Consider the following 24,784-nt stretch of genomic DNA (forward strand, 5'->3'; position numbering starts at 1 on the left):
TGGATGGAAGGATGAATGGATGGATAGATAGATAGATAGACAGACAGACAGACAGACAGATCGATTTAGGTGGTAGGCCCAAGGACATAACAATGCACAAACAGAAAAATGAAAATGAATTAATAGTGCCATCTTCTGGCTAAAATAAAATCCCACAGAAAAAACAAAGACATGATCATAATGTCCTCATTGCGAGAAGCTTCTCAGTTCGAATCCCAGCTCAGCTACATGGGGCCTTTCTATGTGGAGTTTCATGTTTTTTCTGGATAATCCCACTGCCTTCCAGAGTCCAAAGACATGCAGACTGGGGTTAGGTTAAGTGGAGATTCTAAATTGAATGCTGGTGTGAATGGTTGTTCCTCTCTGTATGTGTGGACCCTGTGATACGGTGGCCATCCCTCCATGGTTAACGCTACTTCTTAGCCAATGTTCGCTGGTATTGGCTTTAACCAAACCTAATGCATGAGAGTTTGGATTCAATATCAGGTTTGCTGTGATCATGAACAAATACTACCACTTATTTGTGTTGTCATACAATAGGCAAACACAAAAGCTCCTGTGAAATTATAACCATTGGGAATAGACAATGTTAGACAATGTACCCAGCAAGAATGGATGAAGATTTTTGTGTAAATTAGAAAATGGGCAAATAATTCAGAGTTTATTATTTCTCAACAGTGTATCATGTTTGCCGCACTCCACTGAGGGGTCTACACAAATTCATATACTCACTGTAACACCCAGTGGCTGAACCAAAAAAGACTGCAGACAAAAATCACATTATGAGGAAGAAGTTTATTGAGGAGCGATACAGTGACACAGAAAATAACAACTGATGCCCAGTTTAACATTATGCCTTCTGCTAAACAACGCCATCCCACTACACCTGGAACCACTTCATTGTCTGTCTTAGCATAATTGTTTTTTCTTCATTTTTTCCCCCACTCTCCATTTAGCTTTGGCAATACATAATTGTAATTCATGCCGGTAAGGCAGTCTAAAGAGAGAAGAGAGCGTTTAAGTGAATAGAGACAGAGAACGATTAAAGCGCTGGGATCCTGGATGAGGTCTTTATAGTCCACAGGTACAGTATCTCCTTATCATGACCTATATACATCAGAACACAGTTTGGGCCCACATACACAACAACAACCTGACAGAGAAGCACTTGAACATTGACAACAGCACCTTAAGCTCTGATGCACTTGCTGACTGACTGACGGGGCTTCCATGGTTTTTGAATAGGGGGAATGAGAAGAGTTTAGAGAAGAGATTGGTAGTGTGTGATGTGCATGGAGCTGCATGGGTCAGACCTGAGAAATAGGCTAAATGGAAACACGCAATGCATGCTCTTTGTTCAACTTGTGATTGTGTATTGCCACATTAAGTCGCTACTGTTTTTTATGAATTCCTTTATTTTTTCAAGTGGCGAGTTCGATCTCAGCAGTCAGCGTCTGGATCAGAGCGTAAGGCTGCATGGGTCACAAGTTGACCATTGATACAGCACAGGTGGATTCCTATGACGAGGGTAAATGCATTATTGAGGCTGTTTCCATATAAGAGAATACTGAAGGTGCTCCTCAACCTTGCTAAGTGTGTATGGCTGCTACTACAACACAGGAACAACTCACAAAAGTCCAACATTAAATTTAACTGCAAGGGGTTTATGATTCGTCATTAACAGCTTTGACCATGAAAACAAATACAACTGAAACGCCAACGAGCGTGCAGACAGACAGCACATGCACACGTTTCCTCACGCACTCTTACACACACATACACAAAATGACCCACACACAAATACACACACACACACACACATACTAAGATACAACTTCTGTTCCTATTAGAACATTAAGCTGATAATTAACACTTACTGTGGGGGAGGGGGGGGGGTAATATACAATAAATTAATACAATACTAAACCATACTCAGCCTACATATAGGCAAATTAGTCCCTCCCCTGTTTACATACACACTAGCACACACACTCCCATGCAATAAAAGCAGCTTATGTGCCATGCTGCATTTTGGAATGAGTAGGGCAGTACGACTGCTGAGCGTATTTTCGTGTAGAAAGCAGCTAGTGGGTTTGATGGCTGACTTGGTGAGGGGTACGTGGGGGAGGGGTGGGGGTGTGGGTTGGGGGGGGGGGGGGTGGGGTGTAGAGGTCCCAGGGACTGGTGGGTGGTGGATCTGCTAAGCAAACCTGGACCACAGGCGAGCAACACGCGCACATATACATACACCACAAGACAAGTACCATACTGTACATAGATATATGGACACCGTCACCTGGCAGGAAATCGAGGGTCAAAGGGGGTCAAGGACAGTGTCTGCACTAAGGAGAGGACAGGACAGCCGGGCCACGGCTAAGAGAGGAGGGATGAGGATGACGGAGGGAGAAGAGAGGAGAGGAACCCTCACCGAATGATTATGGTGGGGCTTGTCGTGTAGGAGACGGAGGGGGCCGCCGGCTGTGGAAGTAAAAAGAAAAAAAAAAAGACAAGGAGAGAAAAGGTTCATCTTCAGTGTTTACATGTTTTTAATCGCAAGGTTCCGTATTAATATTATAAATAGGATTCCGAAAGAAGGCTACACGACACTCTATTTCTCTTGACTGACTTTGTGGTTAGCCTGCCTCCAAACGATGTCTCCCCGTAACATTTCACCTCGAGCCTGCACGCCGCGCCTGGCTGACCCTCTCACTCAAGGCCAGACCCCACATTGGATCCCTTGTTCTGTGCATGCATGGTGTTGTGTTTAGGCCTGGACGGTTGTTTTCTCTGTGTTTTTCCATTTATGATAATTCATGGGCAAATGAATTATCACCAACAATAATTCAAGTTGTTCCCTTCATTGATATCATTTTTTGCTACTTTACTCCTGTGATTGAGTCTTGGGTGGAATTTGATTGTTGTAAAGTTGGTATAGATAACCACCTTGTTCAATTGGAGGTGAAAAAGAAAATGCCTGCTCTCTACTTGTAACATGTCACACCATTCCACCGCAATAAGATATTGAGGCATTTATTTTCCTCTCGCTTGACTCAGCGCACATCATATCGTTGTAAAAATCTACTTTGGGTAAAATACCCCTAATTTTCATAAATATATCAAAAGAGCATGCTGTGTGTTGGGCTGCCTTTACCTGGGGATACTAGGAGGAGCCCTGTTTGGGCGGCTAGGAGCCTGCGGGCTGTCAGCAGTGTTATTGAAAGGCCCCAGGGGTCCTGGGCGATTTGGCGGTGGCGGGGCCCCTCGGGGAGCCGGGCGCTGGCCTGAAGACATCCTCCTGGAGGCAGTGGGACTGGATGGAGGAGACCTGGGGAGGAGAAAGGATGTAATTCAGAATACTGTTGAGGGAGGAAGGTTAAATATTTTATTTAAAATGGTCACAGCATGCATGTGCATAATCATTTCTAATTTCTCTTTACCTGCGTGCACCACTTTGGTCTCCCATCCAGGATGTGTCAACAGGTGGAGGCACCGGAACAGTGATGGTGGAGGTGGAGATATCACCAATGATGGCCAGCGCCTCCTTCAGGGCCTGGTGGGTCCTCAGCACCTCGTCCCTCCTCTGGGCCTGCTCCTGAGACTCGTCCATCAGGGCATTTTGGTCCCCTGCAGAGTACAGCTGGGCCAGTAGCTCTGCATTGATGAAGTCCTTGACCTAGTGGCATAGAGGGGAAGCGCAGGATAATAATTCATAAATGCGAAAGAAAAGGGTATTTTTTAAAAGAGGATTAAATGCCATTATAATCATTTCATCAATTTTGTTGTAGTATCTTTACTTGAATACACTCAAATAAACATTTCAGTAATTTTTTTTTTCTCACATTGCCGATCATGAGATGCATAATGGCCTTGGGCATGAGGTCCCGGATGCACTTGTTGACAATAGCCATGTAGGAGTCCACCAGGTTACGAATAGTTTCGACTTTACGCTCCAGTTGAGGGTCCATAGAGAAGTTATCTGCGGTGGTGGTGGTCTCACTCTCAACCTGCAGAGGGAGACAGTTTTATTAGTACATTTGAATACACTATGAAAAATAAATTCCACGCTTGCCTTGTTAAAAACCTGCAAATTTCCCATAAAGGTTTTAGATGGTAAAATAACATGTTGCTTTTTATAGGTCAGAGATGGATATGAAACGTGGTAAGGTCAGGATCTCACAGAATAAGGGAACGGAAGGTAAGACACTGTCGTAAAGGCCCTGGAGAAACAGAGTGAGTGGAGAATGAATGAGTCTGCTCACCGTGATCGCCCTCTCAGGATAGACTCCAGCGCGAAGCAGAGACGATTTCCAGCTCTCCACGTCATCCTGAGAGTCACAGGCCAGCTCCAAGGTGCGATTGTCCTTGTACACATTCCTGAACACCGTGACACAGGGGAGAATATGTAAGTGGAAGCCATGGAACTCAATCTGTACAAGAATTCTCAAGATAAACTTTGACATATGCCTCCCTCCACGTGAGACATGTTGTTATTTGACCTATTTTAGGTTTTGAGCCATGAGTTACTTAATAGGATGAAGAAACTGAATTACAATAAAACTTTTTACAAGACGTTCTGCGCCAATTACCGAAAATTCTGGCAAAACACTGATTTAAAGTGCTGTCGAGAAAATCCATTATTAATCCATTATTACTCCATTGAGACCTGGAAGTCACTATTTCTCCATGCAGTATTCCCTTGTAAAATGTCTAGTATTTTAAAATGATACTTCACAGTTAACTCCACGAACTGCGCTGTAGATTTTTTTGGAAAATGCTTCCAGTTTGTTCATGTGTGCTCACAGACGAAATCTCTAACTCCACCGCTATCAAAAGTTTTATCACGAGTGCGAATGAGGATATGTTTTCATCTGTGTTTGGTTTATTTCCACGATGTGTGGTGGAAGGAAGCAGTATGTGTCAGGGAAGAATTCACAAGTGTTTGGTGCAAATCCGGATCAGGGAACAGATATTGTTAGACGTTTTTCAACATTTTCATTAATTTCCCTAATAATACAAATATAATAATTCATTATTATTCATTAAAAAATGTTTAGGGATAACGTGCAATCTGGTGCAATCCAAATGAAAATCCAGATCTAGTGAATTACTATTGGGTCTTAGCGGAGGAATGCGCTCTACTGAGTGACCTTCTAGTTTCATTTGCAGCCAAATGAGTTGCACCTTTAACTACTACACAGCTTTGAAAAGAATGTCAGGGCCTCGCAGCTGACCTGGACTCCGTATTGAAAATGCAGAATATGTGCTTGCTGGACATGAAACTCTTCTCCACATCGCGGACCTTCAGGTTGTCCAGGGGGAGCATGTACTTCTTCTCCTTCTCCTGTGAATGAGGAAAAAAACAGAAGACATAGATCATGCGCCCTTTTTATGACTCATGCAAGTCTCTCCGTTAATCATTTTGATGAGGAAACAACTGCAGCCTAGGATATCGACGAGACCAAGGTGAAATTGGGTTTGTGAAGAGGGAGAAAGAGGGTAAGCGGAGGGGGGGGGGGGGGCGACAGGAGTGAGGAGGAATGGGGGAGAAATGCGAGTGGGAGGTGGGGGGAGTGGGTGGAGAAGGGGGGGGGGGGGGGGTAAGCAGAACCAGAGAAGGAAAAAGGGAGAAGGAGCGCACATGTGGAAGTCATTACTGTGCGGGTCAAGACACACTCGTTCCTGATGGTGCGTTTTTTTTTGCCGAGCTGGAAGCTAAGGGCTTAGGAAACTCTCTGGCTGTTGTAAAGACAGGGGAAATGCAGATTAATGAAAAGCATTGAGGGTCAAGATAATGCACCGCTCTAATAAAACATTTATCATCTTTGGGTTCAGGCTCGGATGCTTAGGCCCAAGAAACTCTGCTCCTCGTTTTTCACAGTCTATCCAAGCCTCCATCTTTTTTAACTCTCTTTCTTTTTTCTTTTATCCCTCCCCCTCTATATTTTTTCAATATTTTTTCTTTCCATTCCAGAGGGGCCCACTTCCTGCCTGATTTTTCTTCTTTTTTTTTGAAGACGGGGGGAGAGAGAGTGAGCGAGAGAGATTAAATGACAGCCTGGCGTTAAAACTCAACATCTGGTAGTGCTTAGCGGCACAGGGAGAAGCAGGCAAGGAGGGAGAAGTTAAAGAGACCGCGGGCGGAGGAGGAGGCGAGACCGCGGAGGAGAAAATGCGAAAGTGGATTTCCAAAAGATTTGCAGGAGAAAGACCACATCTGGTTTGACGGTGTGGAAAGCGGTGGTGGATGGTCGCAGGTAAGAAATACAGCAGATGAGGAATCGAAGAAGAAGACAAGACAGGAAAACTCTGCACACCCTTGAGTGTTGTATTCCCAAAGGGGTCACTAGGGCCCATATATGGTCACACAGGTCCCCTCCCTCTTCCTCTCTCTTCCTCTGCCTTACTCCCTTACTCACTCCCCCCTCCGTCTCCCTCGTTCCCTCTTTTTTGTAATATCCCCTCCCTGAACGTGCAGCCAGTCTGTCCCAGTCGTCTGAGCGAATATGCCACGTCAAGGCTGGATACTCTTCATGGCCGGCGTGACCGAAACGGACCGCGAGGGGACCCCGAGCCCAGGCATCTACCAAAACAAACAAACAAGCCAAGAGACGTGTACCAAAAAAGATGGGGGAGAGCAGCAAACACGCGGATGAGGCGATTTCCAGATTTCCAGGGGTTTTTCGAGCGCCGGGACCCTTGCTGCCAAAATGGAGAGGCGCGAAGGGAGGGCACCGACGACAGAGACGCGAGCATCTGGAATGGCAGAACAGCACACAAGGCCTGACCCTTAACTCCGGCTCCGTCCACCCAGTGTTCAGACTACCTGTTCATTGTCATACTGGTGTACAGTAGTCTGCACATTGGTTAGACTGGGCATGGACCCTCTTCTGTCAGTCTGTCACTCTCTCTGTCTCTCTGTTGACACTTCAGGTCTCCAAGATGTTTTTTTTTTTTTTGCATCCGTTGCTTCCTCTTCAACCTGTGCTATTTTTTATCGATTTATAATCTGTATTTTATCTGTATTCATCTGTATTGTGCCTTCTAACAATCACCACGTTCTTTTCGCTCCTATTTGGAATAAACTTGTGTCACAAATGTTCAACAATAACTGTAGATTTAAAAAAAATGCTATGAAAAACCAAGGTGTCAAAATCTGACTTTTGATCCAGAGTGGTAAACGATCTGAAGCCAAAACCCACAAAAATAGCGGGCTCACATAATTTATAGCATGAATGAGTGAGTGTGCAGGCTGCTAGCCCGGTGCTCTGATGAAGATGTGGTCCACGGGAAGGGGGAGGAGCAAATGTGGCTGCAAAGCATCAAACACAGGCCAAAGGAACCAAGGGCCAATCAATCAAGTGCTGTTTGGAAATACAGTCAGACACCTCTAGTGAAGTGATTTCAGTGGGTGGCCAAGAAGGACTTGGAGGGAAGAGGACACTGATGTTTACTAGATTGCTGTGGTGTCAGATAACTGCATAAAGCTGGCAGAAAATGTGTTTTGCAGATGGTGCAAGAAAAAGAAAAAAAAATGTGTATACATGTTTGACATCTGATGCTTTACATTTCAAAGGTTAGTTTAATTTGCATGGGTATGTTATCGTGCTGTAGGTGTGTTGAGAAAGTACGGAAATGGACATGCAACCTTTTTCTCTGTTGCATGTGGAATATTCCAGGTCTAACAGTGACTTCATGTCACGGAGTGTAATCTGGTTATGGGTTTGAAGGTTGGGAAAGAGACTGTGGGGGGGAGGGGGGGGGGGGTGAAGGTTGGGGGCTGGGGGCATATAGATATTTAATGGAGGGGTTTCTCTCCACCGAAACATTGGCGGCCGAGATTTGGATTAAAAACTTGTGATTTTCCTGCCAAGAATGCGAGCAGTTCCAAAGTAACTGCCAGCCACACCAAGAGAGGGAGGAGGGCGAGCAAATGAGTGTGTGTGCGTGTGTGTGTGTGTGTGTGTGTGTGTGTGTGTGTGTGTGTGCGTCTGCGCGCATGTGTGACTAGAAAAGTTCACGGCGTGTAAAACAGAAATATACAAGGCGAAGCCAGCGGAGTCTATAATTTCCTACATTACCACACTAACGTATCAAATGACAACGTGCAGAGCCGGAGCTGTGCGGCCCGTGTGCCGTCTGAGGGCTGAGTGTGCTTTCGTATATTTTGGGTGTCTGAGTGAACATTTGGTCGTGACTGGGACTGTTCCAAATTTGCTAAGAGGAAGCAAATGCTCCATCTCCCAGTGGAAAGAGGTGGGTCGAGAAGAAAGTGCGTAAAAGACGGGAAACTGTGAGACAAAAGGAAAGATGAGTGGAAAGAAGGGGTGCACGGCAGAAAATGTGGCAGCGCTCTACACGTTAGCAATCAAAGTAAACCGCTCCAGCCGTGGACACGATGCATTCTCCAGCAGACTGTCGGGCCAGTCCAAACCACGAGTAAAAATGTATTTGATAATCAAGAGAGAGAGAGAGAGCTCTGGACAAACAGCAGAGCAGCACCGTGTGGCTGAAGGAGCTGCAGTGTGTCTGCCTATCTACACTTGCTGTGCAGAATATCCTCCAACCTGTACAGCAGGCACAGACAGGCAGATAGACATCAGCCCACCAAGGCAGCCAGCAGGACGGAACCAAACGCTTGGACGGTGTCACTGCAAGGTCGTGGACGCAGAGGAGGGGATCTCTTACAAAACCACCGTTGTTTCTTTGTATTCTAAAGTAACAATTATATTGGAAATAAAATGATGCAAGTATAGTCAATAAAAAAAAACAAAAAACTGTGAGATCTGTGTCATTTACTCAACACTGTTGTGTCAATGTGTGTCGTTGAAGTCTCAAATATTAATTAAACTAATTGGTAGTGTTGCACCTAAACAGAGTCAGGTGAATTGTCATTATGAGGAACCCCAACTTCACATTAAACTTGATCATTTGATCCATTCATTGTTCATATACAAACCATTGATCATAGTGACTTCACTCACCTCATCATCCTTGAACCAGGAGAGGCTCTCTGCAGTCAGCACAAACCAGTACTCCTTGGCTCCTCCCTTCATGATGCTGATGTTGTTGATGGTCAACCAGCCTTTACGGATGACCTGAAGGTGCGGGAGGGGTCAGACAGTCAGAACAAAACATTACATTCAAAAGAAAGCAAAGGACTGAAAGAAGCTCTTTACCTGGAGAGATTCTGATTTAAAAAAAAACAATAAACAAACTCACCCATCTCTCAAACACATTTCAGACAATCTGTGCAACTCATCAATGCAGGGGATTGCAGTAAACATGTGTGCGGAGGTCAGGTTAGGTGTGTCGTTGTGTCTCTGTGACTCGCTCACGGCCTGTAGCCAGCATGTGGGTCGAGTGCATTCAAGGAGCTGTGTTCAACAATGCCACATGCAAAAAGCCGTGTTAGCTTGTTAAGTGACCATTGTGTTAAGTGCTTCGAGCACACAATGAAGCCTGTGTGTGAGTGTGCCTTCTGTGTTAGGTGTATTAACCCCACAAGCCCAACATAAACAGGCCTGTGGGCACAGTGCCAGGTGATTATTAGGTTAGATTACTGTCAGTCTTGCACCGCCTCAGACTCACACAGGAGGTTACCCAAATCATTACAACGCCTCTCTGTCACGGACACAGATGAGAGAACTGTGGGGCCGGATCCCTGACAGCGTTGTAGAGGAATTCACACTTTAAAATTTAAAACAAGCTAATTTTCCACTTGTATTTGTCTAGTTGGCAACCCCTTGCAGTCAGCAGGCCTTGGTGGGTGGAGGGGGTGTTAAGAGAGCAAATGGTTAGAGAGTAAACTCTTACAATCAGGCCTGATGCAGGAGGAGAGGAGGCCTGCAACGGGAAGGAATGTGGGGGTTTAAGACACCCTGCAGCACTGACAATGGTTTTTGTTTCAAGTGCAACTTCTCTCAAAGAAAAGGACGCCTCTGACCAGACGCAGCCAATGTGCCATTCGTCACCTGTCAGAGTGAAAATGCGAGGAAATGACAAGTTCTTCATTTATTTATTTTTAGCGCGCCGTGCCGGAGAGCACCACACAATGGGCAGAAGTGTTACTGCAGGCACAAAATGACATATTGCAAAAAACCACAACCCACACAATGAGCGATACTCACCAGCAGACACCCATAAGAGGGCAGCTGAGATTCTCACTAAGGGATGGGGGGGGGATGAAATGCACAGTTGCACCTTGATGACACAGGGGGAGGGGGGGTGGGGGTTCAAACAAAGGGAAATGTCTCAACAATAACACCGATGATGATGGTGGCATAAAGTCACAGAACCCAAGTGATTATTTTACTAAAATACAAATGATACAAACCAAAGAAGGAGCTGTACACAACTGGTGCCACCACTGGACGTAATACGGCATGCATGACTACAACTGAAATTTATGACACCAAATAAAAAAAAAAAATGGGGCTGAAATATACATATATAAACACAGTTTGTGCAATGCAAAAGATAAACTGAGAAGAAAGAGAGTATATGAGCTCTCTTTCCGCTCAGCGTCTCCTTCTTTGCATTCGGTCTGCAGCAGCCGTCCTGTCATGTGTGTGTGTACGTGTGTGTGTGTGTGTGTGTGTGTGCCCTACTCCCTTGACGTCGTGCTCTGCTTTTTGTGTGTGACACAGAAGACGTGAAAAAAGAACAGCTCACCTGATTTCCTGCTGAACTCTGGCTCTTGTTGGCCTGACTGCTCCTCTGCTGCGCACTGGAGGAGCAGCGAAGCCGAGACGTCGGGTGAGAGAGGACGAGAGGGAGCACAAGGTTAATGCAGACAAAGGATGGGAGGGGGGGGGGGGGAAACATGACAGGGGCACAGGGGAAACTACTGAGCATTTCTCTCCTTTAGCCGGGCGTGTTCAATAATAAATCATTCATCATCCGTGGGGCACAGCTACAAAGAGGCATATTTACTTAGCAAAGCCAATGAAGTCCTCGTGGTTAGTGTTGATGTAAGAGAGCTGGATGTCGATTAACAGCAGAACCTGCAACAACACGCAAAATGTATCGTGAGGAAGAGTCCCACATCCGGGGGAAGTGCACTTTTTAGTTTTCATGCCGAGACTTGGATGACAAGATGGACACCTCTATCATCTCTGTACGGTAGCTACAGCCAGCAGCCAATTAGCTTATTAGTTTAAAGAAGCAGGTTGAACAGTTAGCTTATCCCAGTCCAGTATATAAATGTTTATAAAAGCTGGATTTTTAATATGTGTTAAACAAACAAGGTTTTACAATGTTAATGTTAATTGGTGACCTTCAGATGCACTGAGAGATAAACTGTATCAAGGTTATTTATATAGGGCTTTTATAATCTTATTTTCTTTTGGTGACCTTTAGATGCCGCTCGATCGCTCCATCTTAGATCCTCACAGTCTTCCACTTATTACAATTTGACAGGTTATTTGGGGTTTTTCTTGGCGGAGGCCGTGTGGAGATTCTTCAGCTCCTGCTGTGTGTGTCGCTGGCACTTCACACAACTCACCACTTATGGTATTCTCCTCAGTGGCATTGACTTTTTTTAAATTATAGAGTAATTTGTTTTGTTTTTTATTGTTAGGGGCTTTCTTAATTGTATTCCTTTTAGACTATTGTTAATGCTTTTACTGTTGAACGTTTTTTTTTCTTATTTTCTATATTATTTAAATTGCCTGAATTTATTACCCTTAGTCCTTGTTTATTCATGTAAAGCACTTTGTCTTGAGAAAGTGCCGCATAAATTAGTTTATTATTATCATTATTATTATTATTTATTTGATTTCATCAATGTTACTTATGTATGGTGTTTTCAAATACTAGATTTACAACTAAATGCTACTAGCCCCAGCTGTGGAGACATTGCTATAGTTATGGTATGTCAAAATCTCTTTTTTCTGCTTTTGTATTTATTTCATTCTATGTAATTGTATTGTGCCTGAATAATAAATGTAATTTAATGTCTAAAGATACATTATATATATAGAGAGAGAAAAATAGCTTATAACTTGAGTACACATCATTAATTCCACATTACAATCCGTTATGAAGAGGTGGGTTGTAGGTAATGTTTGAAGGGGGATACCAGGTCAAATCATTCCTTTGTTTTTACTTCTATTAAAACTTGATGGAAGGATAGGGTACAAACCAAGAAGGATCCCATTCACTTTGAGAACAGATTTGACTAAAGGGGGCAAATCCAGGATTTCAAATATAATTTTCTTCAACATTGCAAGATTGGATTTTATTTTCAACATGTTAGCGAATTTCTCCAGAAATACAGCAGCGATCTTTATGACTGTCTGAAATTTTGTGTGGCTTGAATGAAGTTAAGGGCATTGGCAGAGGTTGAATTATATTATTAGATCATCTATTTCGATAATTTGTACATTGATTGTACAGATATGGATCGAAGAACTGGCCACTGAAGTCGGCTTTGTGTTCGCATGTGATTAAACTGTGGGCTACAAATCACATGGTCTCATAAACAATCGTAAATACAATCTCAGCAGCGTTACCTGGTCCTTGGCGCGGCTCTCTCTGTCTCGGATATGAGAGGTCACAATTCTCTCAGTTTCCTCGCGCAGCCTCGGGAAACATTCCAGCTGAAAACACATCACACATCCAATATCATACTCAAAACCATTATTTCCCCTCTTTTAATCCTTTCTATTTGCAGCTTGTTTTCATGAATCCATCTATTATCACCCGTTATCTGCTACTTTTCATCCTCCTTCCCTTCCAGATCAAACTTACACATTCCCATATATATATATCCCATGACTCGCCTTGTTGGAGCACTGGCGCACAGTGTTAATCAGCTCCTGGATGACCATGTCCACACACTTGACACAGGGCTCCTTCAGCTTTATGACCTGCTTCTTCACTATGGCCTCGAACGCCATGTCGGGGGTGAAGAGTCCGGTCCTGAATCACACCAAGGGGATGAGATCAAAGTTCAAACACGGATGAAAAGCATCAACATGTTATTTGCTGTTCTAGCAGTACTGGTTTTAGCTCCAAAAATATCAGTGGTTTTTGATCTGTGTTTTGGTTCTGTCTGGTCACAATATCAAAGGCGTCATTTTTATTCATGTGATAAAATTGCTGTTATAGACGTGTTCTTGTTTTTGGAGTGAATTGAAGCTAAAATGTGGTGTTTCTTTAAAACTCAGCTCCTCTCTCGCTTGGGTGGCAATTTTTTTGGTCGCCCTGGCTAACCGCTGCAGAATCAATATAGCAACACACGGAGAGGTTGAACTGAGGGTAAAAAAGGAACGAAGGAAAGTCGACATGCTCCTCCCTTGTTTATAAATCCCCTTCCAAACCAAACTGTGTATTCTTGGGCTGTTGGCGAACCAAATTTACAGATCTGTAATTTTATTTTCTGTTATGATGTCTACCACACCATATGGTTATGGAAATCTCTTCTGGTCATAGGTTACACATTATTATATTTACACTTGTTTAAAAACAAGAGACAGAACTTGAAGTTTGGTGATCAATGATAACAAATATTTTTGAAAATGTGAGTCTATTCGAGAAAAACATATGAAAAATGGTCAACGACTAGACAGGTTTCAACTTTTGGCAAGAAGAGAATGTTACTGTAGGGCTGCACAAGGAGATATGGGAAAAACTAAATCCCATATTTCAGCACTAAAAATCCCTACCTGATACCATGGATGTTCTTGATGGCGTAGCTGATCTCGCGTCGCATCTCCTTCTCATCACACTCCATCTGAGGGGAGCAGAGAGAAGCATTTTCACTGGTGCATACAGAAAAGATGAAGTGGTAAAGTACCTTAAAGTTGAATGATAGTATGACAGAAAGCCTGAGAAAGGCATGCATGATGATGATTATACAATAATGAAGGATGGGAAAAAAGTGTGAAAAGCTGTATTTGATAATAGTGAAGGTATTTCAGGATCATTCAAGTCAAAATCACAATAAAGAGAAAAATATCAACCAATTATATGTGCGAGGAGTTTGAAAGGGATAAGGAGAAACAACAGAGAAGAATTCTTGGAAATAATCTTCAAAACATGTCTTTGCACCTCATTTAGTCGAGTTTTCAGCTTCCAAACGGAGGTGTCATTACCCCGAGTCTGAATCTCCACTCAGGATTTTGTCTCAATCTTGACAAAAGACTTATGACACAAAGTTGTAGCTCTTATTGAGGACGCTTAAATCCAAGAAATGAATTTAGACATGGTCGGATTGCAGTCAATAACTAGTATATTAACATTTGCCTACTTTAAGCAAACAAATCCTCATGTTAGGAAATGTACAGCATTGGAGTCATGACCTTGTTTTCGCTAAAAAGCCATTTGTAGTTGAAACTGGTCGAATAATTGCACCTTAATAGATTTTTCTGCTTTGTTTACAGTGCCATCTCCTTTTATGTGCAATATTTCACCTTGACCAGTTCAAAGGGGAAACGCTCGTGGAAGATGCGGTTGATTTTTGCTCCGCCCGACAGCTCCACCGTGTCCACCTGGTCCCCTGAACCCTCAATCCTCTTATCAAAGTCCACAGAGAACTGCTGCACCATCCTGAAACACAACAACACACGAAAATAATCAAACAGACAAAGTGGGCGATCACTTCTTCACATATCTCAAATATAAACTGACCAGGAAGCAAATGGAGACCAAGGTAAAAAAATTGCCATTTCCTGTCGAACTGAATCTAATGTAAATGATCTTGCTGTGGGAAAAAAGGGGGTACTGACTGCAACAGCTGCTTGGTTTTACGAGACGGGTCATCAGGTCGGTATCCACGGTATTCCTCGGCCTCCTTGTCCAGAGCCAACAGCTGGGACTGCAGCTTGCTGCGGAAAGCTGGCAGGGTGTCCCGAATGTGGTTGGTCAGTTGCTATGGATGGAGACACAAACGCCGCAAGATAAAACAAGTTGTAACCACATACTGAGCCACCGATATGTAGATATTGTAACTGTTTACTGTTTTTTTTACAATGAATCAATTTCACTGTAATCTGAGAAGAAGCCTCATTCATACAATAACAACGCAGAGCGGCCTGGCTGAGGGAAATTATAAAGTATTTGCAGCTGAACTAGAAAAAGCGAGCGCGTTTTCCACCTACTGAAGGTCTTGTATCACCCACACAGACGTGCGGTGAAATGGAGGCAGAAAAGAAAAGTAGGCCGCCCCCACCTATTAATTATGTAAAGTGCACGGGAAAGCAACGGGGAAACAAATCTATGGTCACCTCATTGAGTACTCTCTGCAGGCGGGGGGTGCCCATCTTTTCAGCCATGTGCCTGTAACTCGCGTGGGACAGGAAGAACTTCCTCTCCGCGTCCATCGCCGCCTTGATGTCTTTCTTGCCATCGATGTCCTTCTGACTGCGATTCACCACTCCAATGTAACCTGGGAATCAATTAACCAGGGCACGCGGTGAGAGAAGTAACGAATAACAGAAAAAGGAGTTGAGGAGAAAAAGGGTAAAAAAAAAGAAAGAAGAGGGGGCAGGCTTACTGGATACCGTGATGTTATTGAGAATGAAATGTGAAAGAGAAAGTAAAGTATAAGACTGTGTCTGGCATGGCTCACTATAGTGTAACGCACACCTCTTCGCAGCGGCAGCAGCTTGTTCTCCAGCACATCTCGGGCGTCTGTGCCCTCATCCATCAAATCCAGTTTGGTGATAACTCCAATGGTTCTCGTTCCTGGAAAAGTGGTGAAAAATGCATTTACACACCATTGGTAATTGAGTATGTTTGGGTTTTGGATATGAGACACTTGAAAATGTCATATGGAAAATATAGACTCACAGCCACACTTGTCGTATATCATAATCTATTAAATATTATGTATGTATTTTCTGTTCGAGTAAAGGGACCAGACCACACAGTCCGACTGAAGCACTTACATTTCTCTATCCATTCTCTGATATTACATTTTTATCTAATTTGCATTGCCTTAGAGAATCCACTGGTGACTCATACCATGATTCACTTCAGTCCCGTTGGGTATTTTTCGGGGTTACTGTGAATCTGTGTCCTTATCCAACTTTGCATCCAGCTCATCTTTGAATTCTTTCCCTCTCACCCTAAGCTACATAATTCTGCTTTTGCTGCATCATCCTTGCCAAGAATCTCAGGCCTTTAGCATCCTTTCTCTCTCTCTCCTCTATTTCACGACCTCACTCTCCTTGATATAATTCTTCCCTCCCTCAAGGTGACTTTGCCCAAGTCATCGTCTGCTAATTCATCCTCGTCTCCTCTCCTGTGTCCTTCTCTTCAGCCTCATGTTAAAACTCTTAGCTATTAAATTAAGTTGTTTCCTTCCTCCTTCTTCACCCTCTGTCATCACTCCACTACAAAGATATATTTTAGGCCACTAGGCCACACCGCCCCCATATTTTGATACATGTTGCCCTCATCCTCCATTTCCCCTTCTGTCAGCCCCTTGTATCTAATAATAATGCAACACTTGATCAGTCCCTGAGGGGAAATTCTGTTTCCACATTCAGAAAGGTCATCTCACAAGGTCAAACACTACACACCATCCCTGCAGCTTATGGAGATTTGGTGTCTTCTTGAATGCAGCACAATAACGACAAGACCACCCTTCATTTAGCCTTACTTTACTTTACTTTGCTTCCTCTTTATATGTCCCTCCCTTAGGGGCCCATTACTCCGAATATCCCTTCCTTACACCCACACTCACTGCTTACCCTGGGGGTCGACGTCCTTCGACAGTTTCAGGGCATCAGAGTTGGCCAGGTCAGTGTTGGCCGGAGTGACGGCCAGGATCAGGCAGCTCTCTCTGGTGATGAACTGCATGATCATCTCCTTGATCTGCGACTCGATGTCTACAGGCTGGTCTCCCACCGGCACCTTCGTGATCCCCGGTAGATCGATGAGAGTCAGGTTCAGCACTGCACAATCAGAGAAATGTAATTTAAAAACTGAGTTTACCGCTGTGATATTTCGGTAACCTAATGTTGGTTATGGGTGATCTCCATAATTTCCTTTTCATTTTTTTAGCGGAGGTTAGTCCAATGTAGTTTATAACATTGACCCCAAACTTGAAAAAAGACAATCACAAAACTATTTGCCACAATTCTCAGTAAGACTTTATGTCCCAAACTATTAAAACTGTAGTTATATAAAGAAAAGTCAAAAATTTCATAAAAATAAATATCCAAACATGCACCAGTTAACATTTGATCAGTATGGTTTTTGACCAGATAGGTCATATCTTAGTTATTAAGACTATGACTTAAGTCATGTTGATGCGTAAATAGTGGTGAAAATCAAAAGCTAGGGGAAGTCCCTAAAAAGGTTTTCTAATAAGAGTTGCTTGAGGAGAAAAACTAACTATATGATAAACAAAGCTAACTGATAATCATCTGAAAATATGACTCTACTTGGGTTTAAGAAATGTTTAGGTAATTTAGAATAAATGTATAATATCAAACGATGCTAAACAAACCAACATATGGTAACATATTGTAGTTTGAGGTACTTCAAGTTTCCCTATATAAACCATTATTAATCGTTCTTTAATTTAAAGATACATCCTGTAGCTGGTGCAACTGGCTCCAGGGACTGGCACTGGGAATCACTGGTGAGCTAGACAAATCACTTTTGAATGCATATACTCTTAGCTGCTGCATCGTACTGCCTATGTTCACATGTCAACAAGGATTCCCTCTCCTTGAACACCCATTTCAAGAACTTGCTGTGTTCATGAAGAAAATGTGGAAAGGATGAGTTAAGAATTTTGTTTCTAATTTCCTTATAGTAGAGAGAAAAACCTTTTAATGTTAACAGCCAAAGAATCTAAGAAACAGTCACATTCTCAAATGATTACTGCTGGATTTTAATAGTATAACATCTGCTTTGTGTGTGAATCACAGTAGAATGAACTCAAGTCTAGAATCTCAACCCTGTTGCAGAAATACCACTTTCAGCACCACAGCCCTGACCTTAATATTGTATTTTAATGACCTTTCCTGTACATGCAATGAGGTCTAAACCAGAAAATATAAAAACAAGCTCATATGCAAGATAATTTGAAAGAGCTCAAAATCTAAGGCCATCAGTCGAGGCCCAAAATGTATTTGAAAGTGTTATATTCAGCCATATTACCACAAAGGCTTTAAAATCTCTCAAGCACAACCCTGTTTTTGACACTCACTGGCAGCCATTCATATACAGCAGAGTTATAGTTTTCGCACCGTGTGGGGAGTAAACCCGCAGATTGATGGGGACGGCAGATATGCCTTTGTTGCCCCCAGTGACTCGATCCGTCTCCGCCTCGATCTCCTGGCGAACCTCATCGAAGTCTGTGAACTTCTTCCCTTTGCAGTGGAGGAACTCAGCCCATTCTGAGAGGACAAACACATCGAATGAATAACAGAGATAAGTGGTGGCTGTTCTCTGTGAATCTGAGAGGAATATGTCGCCACTGCAAGAAGGAAAAAGAGCCTGTGAAATAAAACAATGCCATTTAAAAAAATTGGTAGCAGGGGGAGGCTGCATTTGTGTGTATGTGTGCATGCTTGCATGTGTGGGTGTGTAAATGTGCGTGCACCCACCTGCATTGGCGCTGATAAGCTGCAGAACCAGTGGCCTACGGGTGACAATACCAGATCCACGGGGTAGAAAGTCCCTGAGGAAAGAGAGCCCATCATAATGCTTTATGTCACCACAGCCAATATAAACATTTATCAATCCTGACATCCTGATCCTCTTGAAGAGCAAATGTCTTATAATTATATTCTAATCAATGGCATGCCAACGTCTTCAGTGTCATTCATCTGTTTTGGTGTATGCCAGTTCAATCCACTCTGAGAGGAATAGGGGCCATTTTAAAACACAGCTTCTCCCGTAGCTTCAGCTGCTGCCGCATCCCAGCACAATGTGACCTGATAAACAACAGGTCAAAATGAAGAGCGGCATCTTTGACAGGGAGCTCGCTCATTTAAAAAAATGATGACCTCACTGTTTCCTGGGGCTTGCAGACACACAGACTCAGTGTGTGTGTGTGTGTCCATGCACACCAAGCATGCCGTCACTATTGCCTCCTATGCTACAGGTCTGTTCAAAGGAGACATATCGACCCTCACAGCTCCCTCAAGTGGGATGAGTAAAAAAAAAAAAAGACAAGTCTGCCATTTGTCCATTCAGCACACCAGTATGCAGAGTCAGTGTTGGACAGATGGACCATTACTCAGCATTACCACTCTCAGTGACGGCTGATCAGGCCAAAATCAATGCATCCATCTGGAACCAGGCATGTGTACGTCAGAAGTGCCCAAGAAATGCACTATTTGGTCCTCACAAAGCAGCTAACAAGAATAAAATGAAAACCTTCAATATTAAATGTCCTCATCTGTTAAACTACAGCACCAATTCTGTCAATCATTTGAACCTAAATCCACCTAACCCTGATGACATCATCTAGGGTTATTATCACAGATGTTAGATAGATCTCTCCTGTGCCACAGAAACAATGTACAGCTGCTTGGTGAGCAGTACTCTGTAATAGGAGAAAGTTGATATTTAATATAATTAGTGTTGTGGCGATTCAATTTGTAACAAGTTATTATATTTGTTATTATATCAGAAGGTCGGTTGTTGATCCCCGGCTCAGTCTGCATATTAAAGTGTCCTTGGCCAAGACACTGAACCCCAAAATGCCCCATCAGTGTGTGAATGGGCGACTGACAGAGCTGCACATTTAATATAGGCGAAGAATGAGTGTGTGCCTTTGTGTGTGTGTCTGTGTAAAAGGATAAACGTGAAATGAAGTGCTTTTGATGGTCATTAAAACCAGAAAAGTTCTATATAAATGCAGTCCATGTACCTTTTAACCCTATAACCCTATAATCAGTGAATCCTGAGAAATAAAGGTCATAATTATGGTAGTGCTTCATTTAAAAAGGTCATCGTCCAGAAAGAAACTAATTTGCAGAAAAATGCACGACATAGAGAAAATAGCCCTTGAGAAGTTACCGTAGAACCTGGATAAATCTATAAATCTATAAATCTATAGACACTAGAACTGATGCAGCCAATATAAATCCTGTTTTCAGGTTGGCAAAGGTCCTTATCTGGAAAGAAAAAATATCACCTCAAATGTAACTGCTCATAATGTAAATGTATTAAGTGTCCAAAATCCAGGGTGAGATGAATATTCATGTGTGTTTTCAGGAGTGGGAGGTAACACTGCTGCATGCATGATGTGGCTTTTAAAATGGCTCCATGCAGAGATGGGTCTTTGCAGTTTGCATTAACAACACAAAGCAGAAAGGATGCTAGTAAGCTGTGGAGATATTTCTAGGACTGTGAAGGAGCCTGGGGGGCACTGATTGGGCTGAAATCCCTGAGGTGCTGCATGTAACCCAAATACCATATATCACCTCACTTAGTATCCATAAGAAAACGTGTTGTGCGTTTGAAAATCTACACAAAACTGGAGGTCTCTGCTCATCTCAAGGCGCAGCAGCAGTGAGGGGAGATGGTCTGAACTCAGCAAACAGATTGGCAACTCATTGGCCTCTTATGTCACGCTCAGGGTTAACAGGAGAAGGGATTATCCTATTTCTGGTGGTCAATTTTACCTGCCGACAAAGTTCTCCAGCACGGAGCTCTTCCCCGCGCTCTGGCCGCCGACCACCGCGATCTGCGGCAGGTCCAGGTTGCAGGCCTGGCCGATGGAGCTGAAGGCATCCTGCAGCTTGTTGACCAGCGGGATCAGGTCCTCCATGCCACGGTTTCCCATGGTGCCTCTGGACGGAGGGACTCGGAATCAGTGAATGGCGAGAGAGAGAAGAGGACAGAGGAGAGAGAGAGGGGTGGGGGTGTGCGACTCTGCTATATTAGTCCGGGATACCGCGGTGCTTGTTGATGTAGTGAATTCATCTAGCCGCGCATTGCCCCGAGCCAAGCGATGGTCGCACCGACTGTGGAGGCAGAGGAGAGGGAGAGGACGAGAGGCACAGGGAGCAACAGAGAGAGAGGGAGGGAGAGAAAGAGGCGCACAAAAGAGAGATATGAACACACAATTGCGCAGTTGCCACCAGCACCACCATGACCCATCTCTCTCTGTACGTCTCGAACACAAACACACACGCACGCACACGCACGCAGCTAGCAACACGAAGCCCGTAGAGTTTCAAGGGCATTCGGTGAGTGCAGCTCCATCCATCGGCTCCGTGTACGCAGCGGTCAAACCGGTGCGCTCCAGGCTGCGCCTATTACGGAATTACGCAGAATAAATGATCCACAAAAGCACCTTCCGCTGCAGACAACGCACACAGCGCACATAAGTACAGTGGCCCGTTGTAAATGCCCATAATCCCACGCAGGTCGTGTCATTGTGTCGCGGCCGTCGCTCTTACCCCGCCTCAGGATTCCCTCGGTGTTCTCAGCGGCCCTCGGTCCTGGTCGCTGTCCAGTGCTGAAACGACAGATCAGGCAGCGGAGACGAGCGACGAGACCCGGGACGATTACACAAGAACCACCTGCTATGGCGGAGCATCGGCGTGACCCCCGTCTCCCAGAAAAACCCCGCGCATCAATTGACGCTGTGCCTGGCGGTGGGGGCTCCTAACGTTTTGCTCGGTTGGATGTCAGTGCGCTCTCATCTCCAAAACAAATTCGCCTTTGACAGATTAATCATTTTTTTCTCTCCCCCTACACCCCCCTCAGCTTCTTCTTTTCCACGAAGCTGCGCCTACTGGCTCCCCTCGCCCTTTATTGACGCGACGGTGGACCAATGGGATGACGAGGTTTGGAGAGAGGAAGGGATGGGGTAGTGGAGGAACGCTGCCTTCCATTGGACGAACAGGTGCAGGTTAGGCCTACCTGCGCCCGCCCCCTGTTTACATCCGTGCCATTTGCGCCGCTGTGAGTCATGCGGCACGGCTGCGCATCGCTGCAACGGAGGAGGTGGATGCGCTCCTTCAGATCCCCGCAGTAGAGGAGCAGAAACCAGCTGTCGTAAATTTTGCCTTCGATGTCATTTGCTACATGGTACATACCAAGTCATCATGTGTCGCCACTGCTTCGTGCATATCAAAAAATGGCTGCATCCTTTATGACACTGACCGGATTAAGCATTAAACATTAAGCCGAGAATGATTGGCTCTGTGTGGACACTGGAGTCTTGGTCCTTGCAGGCCGAGGCTGGTAGAAGCTTTCATGCGGAAAGGACGCTGTCATTCTGTTTTAATCTCTCTGTAGGACAACATCTGTACCACGTAGTAACACGTGTCTCTCCTCCACTGGATGCCATTTATATAACCTTTATATCATGATATATTATGAGGACAGATCTCATTTTCTTCTCCTCAGTTCTTTTGCAGAGGCTGAAAAGAAATCTGATATGCAACACAGGGCGACATAAAAGCCAGGGCTCCTTCACCCTCTTCCTCTCGCTTAAGACAGTCAACTCATATCGATTTAGTCGGTATTTGCCCTTTTCATTATGACCAGGCCTTCAAGGATAAACCTAATATTGTAGTGAGCTCACACGTCACTAGGTGGCAGTAGCGACATGGACACAGTAGCCGTGTGTATATATGTCCTGGTTGGGGACGGATTTGAGAACAAATATTACACCAGAATTGTTCTAATATGAAATAATCAAAAGTTTCAGGTGGTAGAAGTACAATTAGATCAGGGGGGAAATTCGATGAATAATAATTATTTAGAATAAATAAATAATAATGTGGGGAAAGGAAGGCCACGTGTTGAAATCTAAATCTTGCTTTGTCATGGTGGTCTTGACATTTCCTCTGTAACTAAATCTGTTGTTATGATTCTATGAAGAGTAATGCTGACATAAAAACTGTGTGACTGCCACTCTGCAAGTGGTTCGACCTCTTTGACCTTACCTGAAAAGGAGAGGATGTGTGAGTGAGGGTGTCCAATAGCATCAACATCAATGCAACACACTCTTCCCCCTTTCATCTTCTGCCCATCCCAAAAATATCCTGTTTCCTGAGGTATCTGGGGCAGCACGAGAGTCTGTCCCCAGGTCAGTGTTTAAGGCTGAAGAACACATGGGCGGGCCTGTTTTTAGACCAGGAATTGGCGAGTCACTTCAACACTGACCTGTTCACCTACAGGACAGACACCATGAGAACAAGGCCTGAACATGACAAGTTCCCTAGAATCTGATATACAAATATTTGGATAGATTTACTTTTATTTAAGCGATAATTAAAATGCAGGTTTAATCCAGATTCCTCCTCTTCAGAAGACCACCCCTTGTTTTTCGTTGATACTGTCAAAGTTTCTTGGGTCTGGTGGCAGCAGGAAATATCTTGTTTTTTGCATGTCTTAAACTTGGATGTATTCCTCCTCATCCACTGACCTCAACCATGTCATGTGTGAAATGGGTCTCAAGACATTGATAATGTAGGCTGAAGACTACTGTGACCTTTCATCAAATGCCATATTAATGGCTTGGCTTTAACGTTCATCAACTCAGTGTTCATGGTTCTATCTCACTAAAAAAAATACATATGTGTATTAACATCCCCCCCTTGAAGATATTCATATGGTTTCAAGGCCGTTTGACCAAGGCGTGGCGTCAAAGTTTGATTACACGCCATCAAAACACTAGTTTCTGTATCTAAGACATATTTGTTCCAATCAAGTCCAAACTAGACATGTAAGACAAGACTTGGGGCCCGATGACATCTACAAAGACATCATGACTTAAAACCACAGCGCCACCTGCATGCTATAGGAAGTGAAGCGTTTATCCTTGCCACGGAGCACAAAACGTATGCAACGCGGAGACGTGCACTTGGTCATCGATCGCTCTCTGTTCACCGACCGCAACAGGCTTGAAATTGCCTGTGCTCGCCCCAGTTAATGCTACAACGTAGCCCTAGTTTGTGTAGGTGGCAAAAACTGCAATAAATGGTGTTCGATCGTCCACGCATTCACACTCTGCGTGTCAATATATTTGGCCAATCAGATGAAGCCCTGCTACTCTAGATGATAAATTAAAGAAATTCATATCATTGACCGGTTTTTCTGTCAATGAATTATTGTCAAAAGAATTGAGGAAACAGATTTTTTGAAAAACAGAGATATGACGGAGCCTCAAATCTCGCTCTGCCTCCTCCACTGTGGAAATATCAAGGGATCTTGTTTGTTCCGGGTCAGATTCATCATTATGATAAATGTGTGCATGTCTATCTATAGTTTTGAGGCCACATTTTTGTTCTATAGCATAATTATGAGGACATTTTGGCTGCTCCTCACAAACTCAAAGGACTGTTTGAATATTAAGAATTGATTTTAAGGTTAGGGTTTGATTTAGGTTTAGGTTAAGACCCGAAAAGACTCATTTACCTGCTCTGTCCTGTCCGCAAAAACTAAAACCTGAGAGCCCGTCCTATGTTGACTTGTGGTGCAGATGCCAATGTTGATAGTTGGGAGTAAAAAATCCAATATACCCATATATTGGCAAATATATATATATGAACATTGAAATAATTCAGACATAGCTCAACATAATTAAGACTTTGTATGTAATATTTTTGCATATTTAAGACTTTTCCTACCAGCAGTAATTGTGGATTCACAGTTTTATTGCATTGTCTTAAACAATGTGAGTCAAAAGATTTATTTTACATTTTCACTGATTTCACAGAGAGTAATTCATGGATCTTGATGAGAATTATAATAAATTTAGGGGAGTGCTGAAATCCACGATTATTGATCGAGATTTTTGCATTTTGTGATGAAATATGACTATTGAAACAAATCAAGGAATAAATGGAATGTTTCG

The 24,784-nt window shown here is 43.7% G+C and overlaps 1 protein-coding gene across 1 annotated transcript; it reads right to left on the minus strand.

Annotated features, from left to right (window-relative positions):
* Positions 1-775: 775 nt before the first annotated feature.
* On the minus strand, positions 776-22,765 carry dnm3b (dynamin 3b). The gene is made up of 21 exons (XM_062405026.1): positions 21,375-22,765; positions 20,595-20,936; positions 18,567-18,640; positions 18,207-18,356; positions 16,698-16,901; positions 15,589-15,687; positions 15,228-15,388; positions 14,730-14,872; positions 14,415-14,550; positions 13,668-13,735; positions 12,783-12,921; positions 12,513-12,599; positions 10,933-11,003; positions 10,672-10,726; positions 8,982-9,095; positions 5,232-5,341; positions 4,260-4,374; positions 3,840-4,004; positions 3,438-3,673; positions 3,152-3,325; positions 776-2,478 (listed from the first exon to the last, which is right to left on the minus strand). Exons 2-21 carry the CDS (start codon positions 20,753-20,755, stop codon positions 2,436-2,438), a joined length of 2,505 nt encoding a protein of 834 aa, XP_062261010.1. The 5' UTR covers positions 20,756-20,936; positions 21,375-22,765; the 3' UTR covers positions 776-2,435.
* Between the last annotated feature and the right edge of the window lie 2,019 nt (positions 22,766-24,784).

The sequence above is a fragment of the Platichthys flesus genome, chromosome 14 (assembly GCF_949316205.1).
Source record: "Platichthys flesus chromosome 14, fPlaFle2.1, whole genome shotgun sequence".
NCBI classification, from domain to species: domain Eukaryota; kingdom Metazoa; phylum Chordata; class Actinopteri; order Pleuronectiformes; family Pleuronectidae; genus Platichthys; species Platichthys flesus.